This window comes from Lissotriton helveticus, chromosome 8 (genome assembly GCF_964261635.1).
Source record: "Lissotriton helveticus chromosome 8, aLisHel1.1, whole genome shotgun sequence".
NCBI classification, from domain to species: Eukaryota; Metazoa; Chordata; class Amphibia; order Caudata; family Salamandridae; genus Lissotriton; species Lissotriton helveticus.
In genome coordinates, this window is record NC_136069.1 from 974,430,331 (window position 1) to 974,454,104 (window position 23,774).

At 46.0% G+C, this 23,774-nt stretch overlaps 1 protein-coding gene across 1 annotated transcript in view; it reads left to right on the top strand.

Annotated features, from left to right (window-relative positions):
- The window catches only part of CRYBG3 (crystallin beta-gamma domain containing 3), a 1,541,789-nt gene that overhangs the window by 492,995 nt on the left and 1,025,020 nt on the right, over window positions 1–23,774 (top strand). Inside the window, exon 5 of the mRNA XM_078657810.1 lies at window positions 11,101–11,148. Within this exon, the coding sequence (XP_078513936.1) occupies window positions 11,101–11,148 (48 nt within the window). The remainder of the gene's footprint in view (window positions 1–11,100; window positions 11,149–23,774) is intronic.

Sequence of the window (23,774 nt, forward strand, 5' to 3'; positions counted from 1 at the left end):
GTCTCGGGAGGGTTCCCGTCGTGTTCGAACCCATGTTAGTCCTTCCTGCCACTGTAGAAGCAAGCTCAGGGTAGGGGTAGTTGCTCAATGGGGCCTATGTCGCACCGCTAGGGGGCCATGCAGCTTTTGCAATACCTCCCGCCCGCCACACCTATCAATCAAGAGGAGACAGAGTAGAAAAATGGGAATGGAAAGAGAAGAGAGAGAAAACCGAGAATAAACTAATATTGGCCTACCGGGCCACAATGTCCTGTTCCAGGGACGGGACATCCTACACCCCAAGGTTTGGATAGTCTCAGAGATGTCACTCTCACAAGAACAGTTGGGGTAAGCCTGCAGTCGTGGTCAGATTTATCCAGACAAGAAGCTCGGGAACCACCTACGCTGCGTTCATGTGGCCAGGGCAATGTGTGTGCGTTTGTCCAGTCCTCCACCCCAGTGGGAAGAGGAGTGAGCCCCGGAGCATGCAGCACCATCTGTTAGGGAAGCATGATATCACTGTCAAGGGGTTGATGAGCGTTGAGTGGCTCCCCCTGCTTCTTCCTTCAGGGACTTAATGTGCTCTATAATGTCCTGCTTGGCCTGCGAGGATGAGCGCTCATCTAGAGGGGGAGAGCGGCGACGGCGCCGAACAGTGGATTATGATGGTCTGGCAGGCACTCGCGTCAAAGGCGGGGGACGGGTAGGGCTTTCAGGCGGCGTAGTCTGGAGTCAGAGTAGTTGAGACGCCTCTCTGTAGGACCGAAAATAAGAGCAAACAGGTGGCCCCATTGGAAAGAAACGTTCAGGGTTCGCAATTTGTCTGTCACTGGCTTGAAAGCATGCAGTCTCCTCAAGGTGTTAGGAACTAAGTCCTGGAAGATCTGGATCCGGTGCCCATCATAGGTGAGGTCCTGCTTATTCCGCGCCGCCTTGAGAATGGCCTCTTTTTCTGTGAAAAAATGGACCCTGGTGAGGATGTCCGGTAGCTCCCCCGGCCTCCCCGCGGGTCCAGACACCCGATGAGCCCGATCCAGGGTCGGCGGAGAGGCATCGTCATCACCCCACACCTCATGTAGGAGTTGGGCCAAATATGTCAGGATGTCCTTCCCCTCTGCTCCGAGAGGAACCCCCCGGATTCGGAGGTTGTTCCGACGACTCCGGTTCTCCAGGTCCTCCTGCTTAAGCTGTAGTTCTATATGTTGCTCTACCAGGGTGGCCAGACGCTGCCATAGCTGCTCCTGGTCCTCCGTGCGGCCATCAACCGTCTTTTCCAATCCGTCCCCCCGGTTACCCAAATCCGTCACCTCTTTTCGGAGTTCCCGGACACAGGAGTGTACCTCAGAATGCAAGGAGCCGATTTCCGTCTTCAGCTCGGCCATAAAGGAGGCCATAAACGCCTGCATCACCGGCGGCGAGCCCCCCTCAGACGTCGGATCCATCTCGGCCGGGGCGCGGCATCCCATCCTTGCTCCACATTGCTGTGACGGTGTTATCTTTGGGGGTCGTCCCCTGGGCTTCCTCATTCCCTTTGGAGCACATCATCGCGAAAGAAGCGGCACCTACCAGGTGCACCGATGTCCTGGGGCAACAAGAGTCACACCAGTGCTGATAATGGTTTGCGGCGCGCAGAGGCCTATCAAGGTTCAAATGCAGGGAACACCAGGCAGGGCCGCTACAGCTTCAGTGTTCAGTGTCCAGGCCTCCCACCCGTGCAATATACCTCAGGTAGTCGTCCGCTCGCTCCGCCAATTTCCCAGAAGGCGAACAGGAATCTACGCAGCTAGCCCCAGCAGAGGTTCAATACCTTTTCAATAATCTTTGTTACAGGAATGTCTCCATACCAATCCCGGGACCTCTCCAGGGGCCACAAGACTCCACTTTGAACGCCCTAGGGGCAAAGAGGGCCTACCCTCGTGCTCAGGCCAAAGGGGCAATGCCGGGTGCAGTGGGGGCCCGGGCTACAAAATCATAGGGGCCCGCTAATGTGCCAATGAGGACCGCCAGGCCGGGGATGCTAATAATCCCAGGACCAATGCTTCGTCTCCTCGGGCCACTCTGCAGCAGTAGTCAGGCGGGAAACCAGCAGGCGGGTCCTCCACAATCCACCCTAGCCCCCCACACTTCGGCCGCAGGGCCCACCAAAGGGACAGGAGAAAAATGCACTAGGGAGCGCTGGGGAGATAGGTCAAGTCAACATCAGGGCCGTGATCCCCCCAAGCACCAGAAGCCAACAGGACAATCACCCCTCCAAAGTCCCCTGACTCCCTTCGGTCAGCTCTGTCCCCACACTCTTACCAGGGACTTTGTTGCAGTCCATGCACCCGCTCCACCATAGAAAGTCATAAACTGGGCGCCTCCTGGGAGTCTGTCTCAGGGCGTCACATGTCAAGCAGCCTCTTCTCGCCCCCGTCAACAGCTCACCGTCCCCGCCAGGCAGAGCGCGGGGGACAACAGGGGGCCAGAGGCTTCAAGGCCCAGGTGTCCGTCCGCCTCAAAATGGCGCCAAAATGCCGTCTGCTAGAGCGCTCTAGCCACCCAATGCCGCAGGGGTCCAGTGTCCAGGCGCCGCGTGGCCAGGCTCCCCCTCTCTTCTCGATCAGCGGGTGCGCACTTACCGCCAGGCAGAGGGCACAGTGTGGCCAGGGGTGGCAGCTGCCCCAGCAACCCGGCGGCCTCCAGGAGCAAAATGGCGGGCAGGGCTCCACAGGTCAAGGCCTCCCCCGCAGGCAGCAACACTCTCGTGCAGTCTCCAGTCAGCCGCCAGGAAGACGTGAGAACCACCGCAGCCCCCCAGGCAGAGGACACAGGGTGACCAGGGGTGGCAGCTGCCTCAGCACCCGGGCGGCCTCCAAGAGCAAAATGGCGGGCTGGGCTCCACAGGTCCAGGCCTCCCCCGCAGGCTGCAATACTCTCGAGCAGTCTCCTATCAGCTGCCAGGAAGGGGTGAGAACCACTGCAGCCTCCCAGGCAGAGGACACAAGGTGGCCAGGGTTGGCAACCGCCTCAGCACCCGGGCGGCCTCCCGGGTCAAAATTGCGGGCAGGGCTCCACAGGGCAAGGCCTCCCCCCCGCAGGCAGCAACACTCTCTAGCAGTCTCATGTCAGCCGCCAGGAAGGGGTGAGAACCACCGCAGCCTCCGCACCCACCTCCTGTCTGCTCCGGCGGGCCCGTCTATATCCACTAGAGCGAGGGGGCAGAGCAGCATCTACGTCCGCCCTCGCCCGCCCGGCCGTGACAGCAGTCAAGAAGACGGCGTCCGCCGTCTCGCGGTTCAGGGCACTTCACCGCGAGGGCGGCCTTCGCCACCCGCAGCCACCAGCGCCGGATCGCACCCGGGAGGCTCGCACAGCACCGCAGCTCCAGTTTCACTGCTGCCAGACGCCTTCAGGTCGAGGGGGCAAAGTGACAAGCCCCTCCACTCGCGCCCGACCGCCGGAGGCCTCAGCTCACAAGATGGCGGGCAACTCCCGGTAACTCAATGCACCTCTCCGCCGGGTCCGTTCATAGCACTTCTAGTGAGGGGAAAAGCCCGCACCCTGCAGCGCTGTCATCCAGTCGCCACCGCCGCTCGGGAAAATCGCCCGGCTGCAAATAAAGGCATATATTGCTGGCAGCGGCCCGGAGCTCCAGCCACACACGTCCTATTCCATCGGCTGCTAGACCACGCCCACCTATTGATCATTTTTTATTCGGTTCAACACTTGAAGTGCTGGCCCTTTCCTTGCATATAGCTGATTATTTAACCCAAATTCCAGCCTCACCTGCGCTTCTGAGGCGTTGTTCGGTAGACAAAATAGGATTTTATAAATGTTTGCAACCGCGTTATTAATGATCTCCATGACTTTCCCATTTAATACCTCACTACCGTATGTCAGAGTAGGTAATCATTTCACTGAAATAACCTTTAGGAAAGGGCGATAAGACAAGTCACTTATAGCTTTCTGTATGATCCTAAATGCTGCAACCAAATTATTTGCTTTTCTTGTGATATGCTTTTTTGGGGGAAGGAAATTTCCATTATCGTTAAATATAACACCAAGATATTTGTAAGATACAACTTGTTCTAATTGAGTTTCTTCCAACAACCATTTGTATTTATATTTAAGTTGTGTATTTTTTGTAACAGCCATTACTTTGGTCTTTGCTTCATTTATTACCATATATTTTCTTTAGCATACTTTGATATTCGATCGATTAACCGCTGCAACCCAACTTTAGTCTGACTTAAAAGTATAACATCATCTGCATACAACAGATTGGATATTTGTTTGTCTGCTAACCTATGCGGGTGGGCATTTACTTCATTCAGTACGGTAGGGAGATCTGCTAAATATAAGTTAAAAAGCAGTGGGGCACCCTTGTTTTAATTCTCCAGTCGTTAGTATTTCTTTTGTTAGCTTCCGACCATCGCCAATACTCACCCTGATCCAAGTATCAGTATGCAAAAGTTGAATCAACTTCAATCTAGAAATTCTTGATCCTTTAGTTTTTTCCACAAACGTTGTCTATTTACATAATTGAATGCCGATTTAAAATCAACAAAATAAAAATACAAGGGTTGTTTTGCCAAGATTGCCTTATCCATTAATACTGACAATATTAGTATGTTTGTGGAGGTTCCGAGACCTTTGACGAATCCTATTTGATTCGGGGGCAATATTTGCTTTTCCTTTACCCAATCTGTTAAACTTGATAATAAAATCCCCGCGAAAAGTTTGCGTCCGTATCTTGAAGGGTGACAAACTATAGTTCTCCGGCAGTTGCCAATTTACATTCTTAAAAATAGGAGTTATTAATGACCCTCTCCATGATTTAGGAATCAACCCAGTCTGTACAACTTCATTAAAAACCTCTGTAAGATAGGCAGACCAAAAGTCTGGTTCTTCTTTGTATAGAGCAAACAGGCTACCATTGGGGCCTTTTTGTTTCTTTATAAGTTTGCCGAGTTGTGATTTTGTAATATAGATTTCAATATCGCATTCCAAGTCTGTTTTCACCATCTTTATCTGATTACCACCCTGGATGTTAGCTTTAGTAACTGGGTTTAAGTCATGTAAACCAAATCAAGAAAACAAATTGCCGTGATACTTTCTCTTGATTTAGCAAAACGCCATACTATAGCCAGTCTTTAATATATTCCTACTACAACAGACGTTGTTCAGTGTGTATAGAATTTTAAGCACCTCCTAAACAAGATATTTCCAAATTACAATAAACAATATTCTTGTTTTATGGTCAAAGCCCTGTCTCTCTCATAACTATATTATATTTTTTGTACACAGTTTAGAAATGTTGCAAGAAAAGATGCTGTTCTTCCTATGTATTGTTTTCGGTGGGTCTTCTTTATGGAGTCATTTCAGATATTTGAACGAAGTGGTATACACCAAGAGCTTGAAGTCATTGTATAGATCTGGCCTTCTCGACTGTTTTATCCTTTTCACCAAGGCTATATATTTTTTTCTTTTCTAAATAATTAATGCATAATATACATAAAGAGGTCTTTTTGGTCAGTGGGTTTCATGCATTGGCCTGTTAAGTTATCATTCACATTTTGCTTCTGCCCACCACAGCATATTGCATCAACAGCCCACACTACACATTAACTCCATTCACTTTTGAGGGACTACACAAAGCCTATGCAAATAGTGCACATCCGCTCAAAGTGAGTTACCTACTCTTCAGTGACAGAGCTGATTCAAAATGTGTTTTTAAAATAATTTTTTCAATATTGCCTTTAAAAAATACTGGCCCTTTATTTTGTGTTCACTTCAGATGCTTAGTTAGATGACCATTTATTTTCCATCTCCTTCTTAAAGTTGATGTCCTAAAGTGACCCTGTAGCTGTTTATTTATTTATTTATTATAGTGTTTTGTATAGCGCGAACAAGACCCGTGGGTGTCAGAGCGCTTAACATAGAGAGTAGGTTACAGATTGACAATATACTAGCAATTATAAAAACAAACAGATATGAGGTAGAAGAAAATATGACTATGAGGGGGTGACTAAATATATATATTCCTAACGCATGTGCAGTTTGCATTAAGAGGTGAGTAAGGCTTAGCTTATGTCATGGACCATATAGACAAAACAAAAGTGAGGTAGAGATTATAAGGTTTTGGGTATGAGATACAGTTATAAGTTCACATAGACATGAGGTAGCGATAAGGATACAGCCTAGGCTTGTACGTGGAGTCAGTCACTTGTCAACGATTAACCTTCATAATATTCATGACGAGGATCACCCTTCTGCTGACGTAAATGTTCATACCAGTGATCCGTAATCCTCACTATGCAGGGTATTTATTCATCATATGACTCTTCAGTTCCCGTTTGAATGTTACAATATTTTGAAGCTTACTAATGCTTGGAGGGAGTGAGTTCCAGACTCTGGGGGCAGCTCCGGAGAACGCTCTGTCATAAGTCTTTTTCTTTCGGAAAATGGCTGGCCGCAACAGCAGCTCCTTGGCACTTCTAGTTAGTCTGTTACCTCCCGATAGCTTAATTTTCTTGGCTAGGTATATTGGCGTGTTATAGTGAACCGCTTTGTGGGTAATACATGCTATCTTCATTTGAATTCTGGCCTCATAAGGTAGCCAGTTCAGTGCTTTCAGGTGAGGAGATATATGATCAAATTTCCTAGATCCAGTGATGAGTCTTGCCGCTGCGTTGAGACCAGCTTTTAGTGGTGCTGTGGATGTTTTAGGTAGGCCAGCTAAGGTGGTGCAACCATATTCGATCCTAGAGATAACTAAGGATTGGATAGCCAGTTTTAGATCCGCCTCTGAGATGAATGGTTTCAATTTTCTTAAGTAGTTCAAGTGGAAGCGGGCACTTTTAGCCATTGAGTTAATGTGGGCTTTCATGTCAAGGTTCTCATCTAACGTGATTCCTAGAGATTTAGCTGAGTTGACAAGGGTTGGGGTGCAATTTAGCGCAGTCACCAATTTGGTCCATTCCTTTACTTCAGAATGGCTCCTTGGAGGTGAAATTAGCAAGAATTCTGTTTTATGGGCATTTAGTTTAAGATGACAAGTAGTTAACCATTGCAAAGCCATCTTTAGTGTCTCATTCATTAGATCAATGTCATCAAGGGAGGCGATCTTTATGTATATTTGCGTGTCGTCTGCATACATGTGATAGGATATCTGTGATTTTCGAAGAATATCTGTAAGAGGTTCGACATACAAGTTAAAAAGATCTGGGGATAGCGTTGAACCTTGAGGGACCCCAATTGCGTTAGGGCAAGGGGGTGAGATTGCTTGGTTAGCCAGGAATCGTTGTGTTCTGTTCTGTAGGAAAGAATTGAACCATTTCAGCACGTTTCCGGACAATCCTGTCCTGTAGCCTGGGCAATAGTGCTTCGTGATTTACCGTGTCAAATGCCGATGACAGGTCCAGGAGAATCAGTAGGCATGCTTGATTTTGGTCTAGGGCTTGTAGCGCGTCATCAACAATATGTAGGATCGCTGTTTCCGTACTATGCCCTGCTCTGAATCCTGATTGACATTCGTCTAGTAAGGAGAACTTGGTGATGTGTTGGCTCAGTTGGCTCTGCACGCATTTCTCAATTAGTTTGGCCAGTAAAGGGATGTTGGTCACTGGTCGATAGTTATTCGGATCTGTTGCATCCGCTGTCGGTTTTTTGATTATGGGCACTACTTGACTTGTTTTTAGGCAGTCAGGGAGGATTCCTTGTGCTAGTGAAGCGGTTATTATTTTGGTCCAGATTGGTACCACAATGTGGCTGATTTCTCTTACACACTTTGCCGGTAGAGGGTCATGGTAGTGGTTGTTCGGTCTGATTTCCGATAGCGTTTTGGCGATCTTGTCCTGGTCATATAATTCAAACTTGTCCCAATTTGCCTTATTTTTTGTTTTAATACACTCTGTTGTCATGTTGGCCTCGCTCGTAGGCAAAGGCTGGGTCGGAAGGTTAGCCGCGGCGCTTGTGAGCTCTACTTCTAGCGATTTGGTCTTCTCCGTGAAAAATGTGGAGAATTCCTCGCAGCTTAAGGGAGTTTTTGAATTCTCTTGAACCGATTTGGTTAGTTTATTTGATTGTTGCTTTAATATCTCAAAGAGTTTTCGTGGTCTATTTTTGGCATTGTCCAGTTCTGCTCTTATAAATTCTTTTTTGGAATTGATTATCTTTTTGTTATATTGGTTTCTGATTTTTCTGAGGGCTTTCAGCTCAGGGGAGGAAGGGTGTTGTCTCCATTTTCTTTCGGCCATTCTCAGTTTGCGCCTGTCTTCATTCAGTGACCCACTAAACCAAGGATTTTTTGGCTTCTCCGTGACTCTTTTCAGTTTTAGTGGAATGGCGTTGACGATGTTTCCGATTGAGGTTATGTAGTGATCCGTCAACTCATTTACATTCTGCATGTTGTTAGGTGGTTTTAGGTTTCTTTCGCAGCTTTCAACCAATAGCTCAATATTAGCCTCTTTTGTATCTCGGATCGATTTTTTGAACTTGAGGGGTTGCACGGTCCTACCCTTTTTCACTGTGGGTATCGCGAATGTTATGGCGTGATGATCAGACCAATCACACGGGTCTATAGCGAGGATTGATGTCTCTTTGTTTCTTGAAATAATTCAGTCTAAGGTCGCTCCTTGCGAGTGAGTAGGTTGGGTGCATGCTTGTGTGAGGTTTAGCTCGGCGAGGAAATCTTTAAGCGAGTTAACCAATTTGTCATTGCCGTTGTCCCAATGTAAGTTAAAGTCGCCTAGGAATATGTTGTTGGCATCGGAGTTAAAGTTGGCCGTTATGATCTCTATTAGTTGCTCTGTGAACTTTGCGTTATCTCCTGGTGGGTGGTAAAACGCATGCAGGTTGCATCTTTGATTACTTGATGATCTTATATTAAGACCAAGGTATTCACAAGATTCTAGGGGGTCGGCTTGAATTTGGTTGACCTCTATCTCTGATCGAGGAATGCAGGCTATACCTCCTCCTACTTTTCTTAGTCTATCTAATCTGACAATGTTATATTGAGGTGGTACTAAGAGATCCATGGTAGGAGATGATGATTCACTTAGCCAGGTTTCGGTGAGGATTGCCAGATCAATTTCCTTGTTGATGATGAGGGCTGCTATGTCTGATGCATGTTTGGTTGCCGAACGACAATTGAGTAGAAGGCAATTCAAGGGTTTCTCTGAGTTAATGAGGTTCCCATTTTCGGATTCGGTTGTTGTTAACTGGATATGTTGTAAGTTGAGGTGGATTACTTTCCTGTCATTCTTTCTGGATGTTCTATTAGAGTCAATTGGTACTGTTTTGATTCTCTCCTCTCTCCCCCGAGCCGGTTGTTCATAGGTTCGAAGTAAGGCAAGGGTTTCTTCATTTGACAAGGGATTTGTCCTGTCTGGTCTGTTGAGCCTGTTTTCTGATGGCATGGCCATCTCCTGATTCTTTCTTTGTGCGTAGAGTACTAGATTCTGGATGTGCGTGACCTTAGAGTGCGTGCTTACCGTCATCTCCCAAATTTTTTCAATTGCTTGTGAAACTTTCATTGAGTCTTGTGCCAGGTTGCCTACTAGTTTCTGGAGCTCCTTAATTTCTTTCTGGTTTCGGGGTGATTTCTTAGGGATGATTGACCTGTCTATCCGGGTTTCGCATTTTGCTCTTCTCCGTATTTGATCTGTCCTCATTGCCGCAGTTCTTTCCTTTGTATCCTTAGTCTGGTTGTCAGTTCCGATTCTATTTGAGATGTCACGAGTGTTATCTGCGTTGTGTGAAGCTAGGAATGTATTATGTTATGTTATGTTATGTTATAGTACGCTTATATAGCGCATGGCTACCCCAACAACGAGGCGTCCCAGCGCTTGCAGACAAGCCCAATTACATAACAACCGGAGGGATGCGGCAGAGTATCTGCTCACCAAGGAACCTTAAATGGAGGAAAACAGCCAGGTTTTAACGTGTTTTCGAAAATGTAGGTGGTTGGTAATAGAACGCACACCTAAAGGGATAGAGTTCCAGAGTTTTGGGGCCAGGAACTTAAAAGATCTGCCTCCAGCTCTGCACCTCCGGATCTTGATGGTACAAGCAAGGGAAAGGTCCGCAGAGCGGAGGGCACGCGGCGGAACATAAAAGGAACAAATTCCTTGCAAGATTTGGGGGCCTAAACAATGCAACATTCTATGGATAACACACAAGGTTTTAAATTGAATGCGCTGTTTGACGGGCGCTGTTATTAGTGGGTGAGGATCTATACGATTCTAGTATCGTATTCGAGAGAGGTAGAGGGAGGTACATATCTTCTATCTTGTTCATTTCCCGGTTGCCGTCATCGGGTGACTCGCTTGGAGCTGAGGTACTCTCTACAAACTGTTTGCTATTTGGGTGCTTCATTAGGTCTTGCCTTATTATTTACCCTTTACAAATATTATTCAGAATAAAATGCATGACACAATTGAAAAGGGTATTTAAATTAAAACATCACTAGTAAACCGGCCACATCAAAGAATTCCGTGAATGTTTTTTAAGTTGTGTTACATATGGTAGCCACATTAAGGTCTGGTTATTTTTGTGCCCTATATTTGTTAGAACATATAATTGTTATATATAAAAAGCACTAAATAACTACTTAAGTTACTGCTGTGAAGCGCTCTGATACCCCCGGGTCCAGCTAGCACTATATAAAACTCCTAAATAAATAAATACTAAAGGGTTACCCCCTTTCACTGTTGTTGGGTACAGTAATTCAAGCCACATGTAACAGCTCATCATTATTTTCTGATGCATTGAGGCCTAGCGTTAGTCAGGTTTTTAAGTTGGCCAGTACTCATCCCACATTATCCTATTAACATTTCTTGTTTCAATCTTATTCTGCTTTCTGACATTCTGCTTATTTGTATGATGCTTTCTTGATATAGTGATGTTAAACTGACAAAATAATACATTGTTGGTTCTTTGTTCGGTCTGTGTGCATGTCTATGAAAGATTTTAAGAATGACAGGATTTTCAAACTGTATGACATTGCTTATGTGCTAAATGAACGTGTCTCATTCCGTCACAGGAAGTGTAGGTTGACTTGTAAAAAGTTCAAATGAGAAAAATGCTGATAAATGTTTGCCACATTTAAACACTATTATCACAAATGTTCCTATATTTCAGAATCCTGTCGGAATAGAAACATTGAAATATAATCCTAGACCGGGAAAGGTAAGAGAATTTTTGGGGCATTCTGTGGCCTAGAATTATGCATTATTGCATCATGTTGTATGATAAACTCTCAATGAATAATTATTACTGATTTAGGTTGTGTGTCTCATTGTTTTATGAAATGAGGATACTACTGAATGATCACATGTCTTTCTTGATGCAATGTGTCTATAATTATACCATAAACCCATAAAAGGCAAGCCATCTAATTCTGCTCTCACTACACGTTAACCAAAACAAATAAGGAATCTCATGGACTTACACCCTAACATTCATTACTGTTGCAAAGTCATCCTGTGCCCTGGGCACCCCCCAACTTTTTGCTGACTGATGCTGTTGGTAACTGACTCTGACTGACCATGTGCTCTGCCTAACCAGGCCCAGGGCCAGTGCTATGCTGAAAGAAACACATTAGAATACAGTTAAAACGCCTACATACACTAGGGTACACAATGGTGGTTGGCATTACCTACCCTATAAGCCCCTAGTATATAATAGGGCAGGGGAATTGAAACTACCTAGAAGTCCCTAGTACTCTGGGTCATGGCAGTTTAGAGACCAGCAGCATTTTCTGCACTTGCATGTGTGCACTGCTGAAGCCTGAGGTCAGTTTAAAAACAGCTCTGCGAGCCAGGACTGCTTTTAAAAAGTAAATTGTGCCCAAGCCCAACTTTGGTGTTTGGGGTACTTAAAAATGGATAACCTAAAATGTTTTGGCTTATTAGGGACCTCCAGTGACTCCCCTAGGTATCCCAGGGGTGGGGGCCAGGTATTTATTAGGTACACCCTTATAAAATGAGTTTTGATATGCCTGGGTAAAGTGAAATTTGACTCCCCACATTGTGGTAAAGTGCTGCTCAAATTCGACTTTGTTGCTAGGAGCACTGTGGAGGGAGAATCTACAATATTTCCACAGATTCAGAACCCCTAAAATCTCCCCTAGTTGCACATAAGGTGGAGTTCCTGTAGATATGAGGCAAGTACTTTTTAGGGCTCGGACTCCTCCCCACTGTAAGTGGGGGAGGAGTTTCGAGATCCTAATGTTAGAAGAAAAAAAAGAAGTATCTCCTAGGGCCTTGGGGAGAGGAATTCCACACATTCCTTAGCGTTTTCTGTCATCTGGCCAGTGATTCGTCTTCCTTGTGTTTTCGTTTTAATAGGCTTGAAGTGATAGGGTAAATGTAGTTTTGTTCCGCCATTTTGGGCATATTTCGTTCGTGCTCGCGCAAAGAAGTACATAAATTATAATTAGGAGCTGTCAGGGTGCCTCCGTTAGTGAATCCAGATGGCCGGGCGCGTTCACAATTCTGCAGCGCTCAGCGCGCAGCTTCCTTGTTCTTGTTTTTTTTACAATTGGATCGCTTTCGCGATCTGTGGTCCGGCGTTGTGAAGCTTGTTTGTTCGGGGATTCTACGCGCGTTCAGTTTTTCATCGGAGGTACATGCCGAGTTGTTATGAAGTACATGGGAGCAGTTTAACAGGATGTGAGCACTCGGATAACTCTATTGTGCGGACCAGGCATGTGAGTGAGCACAAGCTTATTGCCAGCGCGCCGGAGATGCACCTTAACCCTGCGTGTAAAGAAGCGTCGCTGTGTCAGGTACCGAGAACTCCGACTGCTCTTCCGTGGGCTTCTATCCTGACCCCCCGCATCCTTATCATTGTACAGGGGCGCCATAGCTCAGGCATTGGGCCTCAATTCTGATTCTAGGGAAGCCACTCCCTCTGCTCTTTCATTACTAGGTGCGCACACCACAGCTGTCGGTGCACCTCAATCCCGACCTGCCACATCGTCTGCTATTTCAGTTCCGGAGCGAGCTTAGCTCCGGCAGTGTACCTCAATCCCGACCTGCCGCATCCTCTGCTATTTCAGTATCAGGCGTGCACAGCTCTGTCAGTGCACCTCAATCCCGACCTGCCGCATCCTCTGCTATTTCAGTACCAGGCGTGCACAGCTCTGTCAGTGCACCTCAATCCCGACCTGCCGCATCCTCTTCTATTTCAGTTGCGGAGCGAGCATAGCTCCGGCAGTGTACCTCAATTCTCACATGCCATGCACACTGCTCTTTCAGTACAGGGGTGCACAGCGCCATTTTCTCCTGTTTTTAGGTCCGGGGCGCACACAACTCGGTCAGTGTACCTCAGTCCTGAACTGTTGACCCTCTGCTATTTTTGTACTGAGGCGCATCCTACCCACCTCAATCCAGACCGACCGCACCCTGGGCTCCAGCAGTCCCGGAACGCCGCAGCTCTGCCAATGTGTCTTAATGCAGAGCTGCCGCCCCCCCTGCTGTGCAATACAGGGCGCACTCACTTCAGCCAACGTATCTCAGTCGGGACTAGCACAGCATCTGTTACAGCACCACCACACTGTGCCAAAGTACCTCGACCCAGACCTTGGCAGCCTCTGCTGTTACACGACTGACGCACACTCTGCTCTTCCGATGCACACCAATCCTGACCCGCCGCAGCGTCAGGTATTACAGTACTGGGACATACTTAGTTCTGGCAGTGCCCTCTGTACAGACCCGTCGGACCCTCTGCTCTCACAAGCACACACTATCTCTTCCCTGTGGCTCCCCATCTTTTTCAGGGAGACACCCACACACTGCAGAGTGTGAGTGCAGAGTGTGAGTGCAGAGTGTGAGTGCAGAGTGTGAGTGCAGAGTGTGAGTGCAGAGTGTGAGTGCAGAGTGTGAGTGCAGAGTGTGAGTGCAGAGTGTGAGTGCAGAGTGTGAGTGCCGAGTGAGTGTGAGTGTGAGTGCAGTGTGAGTGCAGAGTGAGTGCAGAGTGAGTGTGAGTGCAGAGTGAGTGCAGAGTGAGTGTGAGTGCAGAGTGAGTGTGAGTGCAGAGTGAGTGCAGAATGCAGAGTGAGTGAGTGCAGAGTGCAGAGTGAGTGCAGAGTGCAGAGTGAGTGCAGAGTGAGTGCAGAGTGAGTGCAGAGTGAGTGCAGGGGCAGAGTTAGTGCAGAGTGAGTGCAGGGGCAGAGTTAGTGCAGAGTGAGAGCAGGGGCAGAGTGAGTGCAGAGTGAGAGCAGGGGCAGAGTGAGTGCAGAGTGAGTGCAGGGGCAGAGTGAGTGCAGAGTGAGAGCAGGGGCAGAGTGAGTGCAGAGTGAGTGCAGGGGCAGAGTGAGTGCAGAGTGAGTGCAGAGTGAGTGCAGAGTGAGTGCAGAGTGAGTGCAGAGTGAGTGCAGAGTGAGTGCGAGTGTAGAGTGAGTGCAGGTGCAGAGTGAGTGCAGAGTGAGTGCAGGTGCCAACAGCCGTCAGTGCACGCTTCCACCAGGTACACACACCTCCAGCCGGCAGTGCACGCTTCCACCAAGCACACACACCACCAGCCATCAGTGAACAATTTCTACAGGCACACACACCACCAGCCATCAGTGCACACATCAATTGTTAACGCATCCACAATAAACTATTGTAGCAATCGCAGTATGGTGCACTTTACTTTTAAACATATTCATCTAAAGCGCAGCATGTCACCATTGCTACAATTCCAATCCAACCCACATAATTCCACTACACACCACATGCATACACTCCATAACACATGGCTAAAAGACATTGCCATTGACAATGCCATTAGCTCTAACTCAAATAAATCCGAGACCTATTGCATTTCCAATGCTTGTTAAAATATGTTTTTGTAAGTACTGGTGCAGGAAAAATGGCCGATGTCATTTTTCCCATTGCAAATCCCCTGTTACATAGGTTAACATGGTAGGAAGTTATTGATTAATAACTCTTGATAAGAGAGGGATAGAAATGCCATTCAAAGACTTCCCATAATGGTATTAATAAATCCAACAATATCCTATTGTAGAAATTATAAGACTTTCTTGTTTGTACGTCCAAATTCAGCCTTCCAGTGGTCTGCCCTGATTGGTCAGAGTTAAGTGGATTAGCCAGGCTGCCTTGAAGAGGTGATAAAGAGCCCCTGGGGTTAACCAGCTCTGCTGGGAGGGCGGTGTGCTGCTCCATAGGAATGCCAGTACAGGGGGAGGAGTCATAAACCATGGTCTTCAAAGGCAGAGGGATGGGCCACAGTGTCAGTTTCCACTCTACACTTTTCACCCCCACTAGACCTAGAATTAGGGAAGGTATGTACAGATGGTAGGAGGAGAGTCTATAGAAATAAGCCATCCTAGGTGGTGTGTTTAGCCAGCTCTTGACTCTCTGCTGGAAAATCAGCCATTATGGATTTGGAAGATTTGATGCACTCTGGGACAAAATAATGCCACACTCTATAGGATGTGGTCATAACTTTGAGGAGTTACCCTGCTCCTATTGGTCAGAAGTGACCTCCTGAATGACCCAGAGAACTAGGAATAAGCGTTTTAGAGGGGCAGAGCCCTCCATAGCTGCTGGTTGAAACTTACTGAAGCAAGAAGTGCCTGTTGAGAAGTTTTGCTGTCCAAAGATTTCTAAGGCCTGATCTCTGACGACTGCACCATCTGAAACTACAGTAAAACACAATGGGGTGACCCAGTGTCCCTCAGAACCTGGGCAATAGTAACAAAATATAACAATGGTTCTGTCGGGTGCATATTATCTCTTTGAATTTTGCTGACTATCCAGCCAATCATTCATTTCCAAACAGATCTTTTCAAAGAATAAATCACAAGAAATGCAAAACCCAACCAACTAGGGTATGAAAAAGAGATATTTTATATGAATTACTTCATTTATAAATACCCTTATTCAAGTATATATACATAGCTGTCAGAAATACATGGTGGCGCATCATCCGTGAAATTGTAACATTAGATGCTCAGTGATAATGTTGAAAGTGTAATATATACAGTGATATTTTGGGACTAGAAAGGGGGGGGGGGGAGGGAAAGGATGGCCAGTGATACGAGATTTTTCAGATAGTTCTACCGACCACAATTGTTAGTTTCATTGCAGAATTCATAATGCTGGTCCAGATAGTTCTAAAGTCGACGTTTCAACCCTAAGACAGCTGTCTTAAAGTGTCATTACGGGTCTTCATCAGGACTGGGTAAGGAAGGTGGGGAGGGAAATGTTGTTTGGTAGACAGCCTCTAGGGGTGGGGCCGGGGGATTGGCCGAATGATTCCAGCCAGCCTTTCATTTGCTGGTGGTTTTCTTTATGAATATACACATATTCATAAAAGAAAACCTCTATGTATATTATTGCTCAAGCCGATTTCAACCACAGAAAGCTGTAGACCCCTTGACCCATCTATGACCTCCAATGCTTTCTGGATCACCTTAGTACATATTAAGTTTAGAACACCTGCGGATGCTCTCCCCTTCCTCCGACTCTGGCCTTTACTGTTTAATGCCATAAAAATGTCTATCTGTTCCTACCTCAACCAGGACTCCTGAAGGAATACCAAATGAAAGAGTTTCTATTTTTCTTCAAGTTCACTACTATTTTTAAGGCGTTCGAACCCATGGATATTCCAACTCTGGATTCTCAGTTTTGGAGAGGATCGCTCCCTCTATGGAAAACTAGGCCTGGCATTCTAGTAATGACTTAGTGATAAGGTGACACGATGTGGACATATAAGTCTAACAGTACAAAACACAAAAGGGCCTAAACAGAAGACAGAGAAATTATTTAATGAAGATAGGTCCATTTTCTCCTTTGAAAACAGTTCAACATAATATTATTACTGGCACTTTCTTTAGGCTGGTTAACTGAAAGCATGGCTCTTCTATATTATAGTCGACGTTTCGACCTTGTGGGTATGTTCTGGTGCGTAGCCATCACAGCGGGTCTTCCTCAGGACTAAATAAACGTGGACAGCATGTGTGGAAAGACAAATGCTAACATCAGAATTACATGTATGGTGTATGAAGTTAAAAGGAAAAGACCCAGGAGGGCTCTATGAGCGACTCCCCTAAATGTAGAACAGCCTTTTATTGATCATTGGAGAAATTATAGTTCCTCCAGGTCCGGATGGAGCCCAAAGCATGGATCAAAACGTATCTATAGATGTGTCTAATATCCTAAAAAAAGGATCCCCCAACAGTGTCGGCTCCTCGTTTAATGGCCCACTGCTCTTTGAGCAGTGCAAAAAACGAAAGAGAAAATGATAAAATGACGTTATTCTAATTTTTTTTTCAGTGTGGACTCTGGGCCGAGGGAGGAGTGGTTTACACTCCGTAAGTGAATGAATGGATGAATGAATTTATTGTTTCAATTAATATTATTTGTTACAAAAGGCAGGGCGTGGTGTGCCCATCCATGCACCTTCTTCGATCATTGGTAAAAACAGCATTGTATTATTTAATTTGATAAATATCGAACAATTACCCAAAGCGTAAAATTAAGAGACCATTACATTTGATATATATTCACTAGTTTGAACCTGTGATCAGCCTTTAGTCCATGGCTCGATCTTTACTTATAAGTTCTTTAAACTGGTGTGCAATTTTCACTAGTCTGGCCAATTTCATGGGGATCTCCAAATTCATGGCATCTGGACAGGTACGAGTGCCATATTTTAAGAACAAAGGTTTTAATAAAGTGCATGTGCGTGGTTCAATCGGGGGCAGATGCAAACTAGGCGAGCTTAAGACTCCTCATACTGATGACACAGTCTGCAAGTGGTGACCACCTTTAGAGTTATCCAACTAATATTTGTCTTTTATTAGCAGTATCATGAGCCTGACTGACAGAATTTGCTTTAAAAGTGATTTGTTCAGAGCTGAGTCAAGATATGGCTGTGGCAATTTATCCTTATAGGAGCTGGCTAAAAGCCTGATATTGTTGCTGGAGGACCCAATTAGCCTCATATCATCTTACTTGGATAATAGTCTTACTTGTTTCTTTAAAATGTTTTTTAAAATTCCTGGCAGTGAGTAGGGCGTCAGCCCATGAATTTTTACCTTTCGTGAAGATTTCCTTTAGAGTTGCTTTGATTGTAATTGGGGGGTGGGTGGGGGGGGGGGGCTGCACATGCCCCTTGATAGTATCAAATGATCGATGCCCAGTGTTCATAGGATTGTTTATTTAATCCGAATTCTAGCCATACTAAGGCATTCCTGGTTTGGGCGGATATCTGAAAAATCTGTTTAGATGCTTGGCAATTGGCAGATTGCATGGTGTTGATTAGTGCCACAGGAAAGACTAGTTGGCCATCGGAAAATGAGGGAAGTAACTTGGCTCTTATAACCTTTCGGATTGGCTCAGTTGTCAGGCTGTGCAGTTTGGAATGGAATTTGCAGAGGACATACGTCACCGCCTTAGCTTTTGATTCTATGGATGCAGTGTGTGTAGTGGGCTTGTTGTTGCTCATGATCCAAACCCCTAGATAGTTATATTTAGATGTTGTTGTCATTTTCTAGTGGCCCAATCTCCATTGCTGTTTGAGTTTGTTAGCATATTTTCCGAAGATCGCTACCGTTTTCATTGTTATAAATACTTAGTTCGTCCACTGCTCTTTGCACACCTCTCTTCATGTGAATGTTTTCCAATGTTGATGCTCCTGCCCTGAAGCCAGGTTGGTAAACTGGTTATATTCCCTCCTCGTTAACCCAGTTTTGTAGATCTTGTGTGAGGAGGCTTGCGTATGCCTTTGCCTTGATATCCAAATGAGCTATCAACCTGTAGTTGGTTGGATCACCAGTGTCGCCTTTTTTGTTGATTGGCTGAAATAGGGAGTCTTTCCAGGCTTCATGAATCGTTGAAGTAGTCATGCAGAACTGGTATAACGGGGTGAGTATAGTTGCCCAAAAGTCATGGTCTTATTTAAAAAGGTGTCCAGGTAGGCCATTGGGCCTGGGGCCCTATCCCTTCGGTTATTCTTTAATATTAATAGCACACAATTGTGCTCATCAAGAGATTCAGTTGTTTCTTCCATAGTTGTATGATTGGCGCCGATTTTATTATCAGTGGCGTAAATAGATAGGCCCCCTGATGGCCTTCCAAATAAATTGCACTTTTTTGCTGGGTGTTGACATTCCTCGAATCCTGGTATGGCTAATGGAGCGAGAAGACATGTTTCCTGGAGACACAGCAGGTCCCCAGTCTGTAAGAATTCAAAGGCAGCTCTGTTCTGTAGCGGGGTTTTCAGTCTGTACACGTTCCATGAAATTACTTTTACGATCTTGTTCGTTCTACTCGCAGGCCAGTTGAGTCTCTGTGCTAGGAACAGTTTGATTGCCGACCTAACCGAAGCTTTGCAGCTCCGTTCTGGACATATATGTACATCTCGACTTTTTCTCTTTCAGTGATTTTACGCCCTGTTGCAACAGAATTAGGTGAGAAATGTGGCTTGTCCCTCTTAAGGAGAACTTTCTTGGCATCTGTGTATTTCTGTTGCTGAGTCAGCCCATTAACATGTGTGGAAATGTTTCCTCTTCTGGTTCATGTATGCTAATCCCCCATTCCGTGAATTGGTCCTTTTCTGTCTTGATCCTTTTCTGTCTTGATCATTTGGGCTATCGTGTTGTTTTTCCATGTTACTATTGTAGATTCTCTTGTTGTATTACTGCTTAGGGCCTTGACTTGAACTCAAATTAGTTATTCTGTTGTAAGATGTGATTACTCTGGAATGTATTGGAGGGTTTGTAAGATGTTAGCCCTATTTAATATGTATGAACTTCCACAGGATTTATAGTCCGGTGTAAGCACTATGATGTTATTCTCCAATTCCCTTTGGGCGTGGACCCTTAGCCTTGTGGTGGCGGCGTATGTTTCCGAGCAGTGATTGTTGTATTTCCTCTGATGTCTTTTTGAGCTACGTTGTTCTCCCATAGCCCAGTAATGTTTGTTTGGGGGGGAAGGCGACCTTACTCTATCCGTGTTGGGTGGCGGCACATCTTTCTCTTGCCTGTTTAGGTGCTGTGCAGTGTGATTGCTCCCTCTAATGTCAGTTTGTGGGGGGAGTTCGATCCCCTGTGGGTGCTGCTTGCGCCCTTCATCAACCTGGCCATCCCCACAGCTTGATTTGATTGAGCATATATATGTTTTTATGACGTGATAACCGGAGAAAAGTCCGAAGATTTTTAATAAAAAAAGATTATCGATCGGTATAAACGGAGGTGTGGATTTTGCTTATTGATGCCATTCATGTCACCAATGTCAATAATAAGGCCATCAAAACCCCTTTATGGTGACATATTACTTATGAGAAACTAGACGATAATATCATTGATTTAACAGCAATTGAAGACATCCTGTCATTGAAATTTATGAAACTTACTGCTGCCCTGTACCGGATTTTTAATAAATTGACCGATTACTGGAAACTATCTTTATTATATGTTATATAAAAAAGAGACATGCAAACATTGTGGTCATGAGAAAGGTGGTGCGTACTCAGCAAACTCACTGAAACGCATCAACGCTCCTGTTATATAAAATTCAAAGGGACTATATGCTTGGGATATTGATGATTTTTACCCAACAGTGACTATAAATCCTAATGAATTGGTAACCTAGGGTTATTAACCTCATGTAGTGAGTCAGGGAGATGAGAAATCTGAAGGATTCAGTAGGATTTAACATTATTATGCGCCCTGGCTGACCGGGAGCTCACGTCCTGTCCGACATGTTTCTAGGCCTCGCCCCTTCAAAGTAACACTATTCTTACCGATTAAATCTAGAAAACAATATGTTAATTAGCTACTTCTAATCTTGTTTCCACGAAAGCTATCCTTAATGCGGAATGTGGCACTATAATTAATTGCATCCTATTCAGGGCAAAAACTGATGTGGTAGTAGACAATTGTATGTATTATGCAATCTCTGATGTGGCTAATTTGTCCCCAACTGCTTGCATTGTATTGGTCGTATATGTATGTATATTCTTGTTGTTCATTTTACAATGGTGTGGTTTATATTCTTGTATGCAGGTTTATATCTGTGTGTGTGTACACCCATATATCTAATTTCTGTCAGATCCCTGGTAAAAAGAATACTTGTAAAGCTGCTAGTGCATGAAGTGTTTATTAAATCAAATGACCAAGGCTGCATCTACATTTCGGGCACAGGCAACTTTGATCTTCTTTTCATTGTTTCCACATTCATTTCAAGTGCAGTCAATCAACCAATCAATCAATCCATTTGCAGAGTGCACAACTCACCCGTGAGGGTTTCAAGGCGCTGGGGGAGTGCTGCTACTGCTCGAACAGCCAGGCCTTGAGTCTCCTGAAAGCCTGCAGGTCCTGGGTCTGTCGTAGGCGGATGGTGAGGGTGTTCCAGGTTTTTGCGGCGAGGTGAGAGAATGATCTGCTGCCGGCAGTCGCTCGACGGATGCGGGGTACGATGGCGAGGGCGAGGTCAGCGGAGCGGAGCTGGCGGTTCGGGGTGTAGGAGGCAAGTCGTCCATTGAGGTACGCTGGTCCGGTGTTGTGGAGAGCTTTGTGAGCGTGGGTGAGGAGCTTGAAGGTGATCCACTTGTTGACAAGGAGCCAGTGTAGGTCTTTCAAGTGGACTGTGATGTGGCTGTGGCGGGGGATATCAAGGATGAGGCGTGCTGAGGCGTTCTGTATGCGTTGTAGTCGTTTCTGGAGTTTGGCTGATGTTCCTGCGTAGAGAGCATTGCCGTAGTCCAGTCTGCTGCTAACGGGGGCCTGATTGACTGTCCTTCTGGTACCAGTGGGGATCCATCTGTAGATCTTGCAGAGCATGCGGAGGGTGTTGAAGCAGGAGGATGAGATGGCGTTCACTTGCTGGGTCATTGACAATGCGGAGTCCAGGATGACTCCCAGGTTGCGTGCGTGGTTAGTGGGTGTCGGTGCAGCTCCCAGTGCGGCCAGCCACAATGAGTCGTCCCAGGCGGAGGGGGTGGATCCGATGATGAGGACCTCTGTCTTGTCCAAGTACAGTTTCAGGCGGCTGGTCGTCATCCATTCAGCGATGGCCTATATTCCTTTTTGGAGGTTGGATTTGGTGGTGGTGGGGCTTTGGTGAGGGAGAGGATCAGCTGGGTGTCATCGGTGTATGAGACGATGTTGAGGTCGTGCGCTCTGGCGATGTTGGCGAGCGGTGCCATGTAGATGTTGGAGTGTCGAGCTGAGGGACGATCCTTGGGGTATGCTGCAGATGATCTTGGTGTCTATATAGCGGAAAGGGGGGATGCGGACACTCTTAAGTTCTGCCGCTGAGGAAAGAGGTGGTCCAGTCAAGTGCTCTGTCGCGGATCCCTGCATTGTGGAGACGTGTGCGGAGGGTGTTGTGGCAGACAGTGTCGAAGGTGGCTGAGAGATCCAGGAGGATGAGGGCCGCGGTTTCTCAGTTGTCCATCATCGCCCTGATGTCGTCTGTTGCGGCGATGAGGGCTGTTTTGGTGCTGTGGTTGCTGCAGAATCCGAATTGGGACGGGTCCAGTTGTTGTGAATCTATCTAGGACCCTAATTAGACATCCCCGATTCATGCCCTTATGTGGTTATAACAAAACATATCCTTATAAAGGCATAAGAATCATGTCCATATTTAGGCATAGCCAATGCAGTCCAAATACGGCAAGGCTACTCCAATAGACTCCTAGAAAGCACAACGTGTTCTTTAAACAAACCAAGCCTCCAGGAGCCCGGGAATTCCCCCTGCTTTTGTTTTGATTTGCACAAGAACTCCTGGAGTCCAGAAAGAACTGTTAGTTCTTAGTGACGTCTTATGTCCAACCTTACGTCAAACCCGGCGGGAAACATCCTTTACAACGCCACTTTTACCACGCAGTGCCTTTACAACGCAACTTTTACAATGCAAACCATTACAACAGATTGCGCTGGGGGGCGCTCTAGGATAGGGAATAAGTTTAATTTACTGTCCAACACCTTCCCTAGTGTCCACGGGGACTGGAGTTGGAATAGTAACTTAAACTATTCACTATCCAGCACCCCAAAGCGTTATGCGTTGTAAAGGTATGCGATGTAAAAACCCCGTTGTAAAGGCATGCGATGTAAAAGCATACGTTGTAATGTCATACATCCAAACCCGGCACCTTTCAGGTATAAATATACCAACTTTGCCTTAAGCAAACACACGGTGGTTCTACTTGCCCGAAGCCCAGCTGATGCAAGAGCCGCGGCTCTCTACTTGCCCGAAGCCCAGCTGATGCGAGAGCCGAAGGAAGCCGACCCTCCCATTTGACGCACTGAGAGAGACGCTGTCTTTTCTCCTGCAGAGAAATCCAGCTCCGGTGTTTCCAGTCACCCTTGCGGGTTGCTGGGAGATCGAGTTCTGAGAAAGAGATACAAGACCTCCTTCATTCTATAAACCAAGGTACGGAGCTGATTAAAACCTTAAGAGAATTCTTGATTTAGATTCTTGGCAAAAACCAACTTAACTTAAACTGCAATTTACCAACTCCTTCCCACGTATTAGGCTTGGGTCAGGTACACCGGGGTAGGCGTATATTAGAAGCACCAGTTGAGTACGTTAGTCAATGTTTTTATGTATGTATATATTTTATCCGTTTTAAAGTATCATATGGCTAAGAAACCATATCAATGCTTTTACAGTATTATTTCATAATACTACTTTTACTGTACGCACTTTACTTCATGATAAGTATTGCAAATGTGGCAATTCATTTCTCTTGCATGAGAAAGAAGACTGCTCAATAAATACCAACTTTTATTGAAAACGCCCGTCTCTCTATTTCTCTGCACTCCTGGTGAAATTAAGCATGCACGATTGACTGAG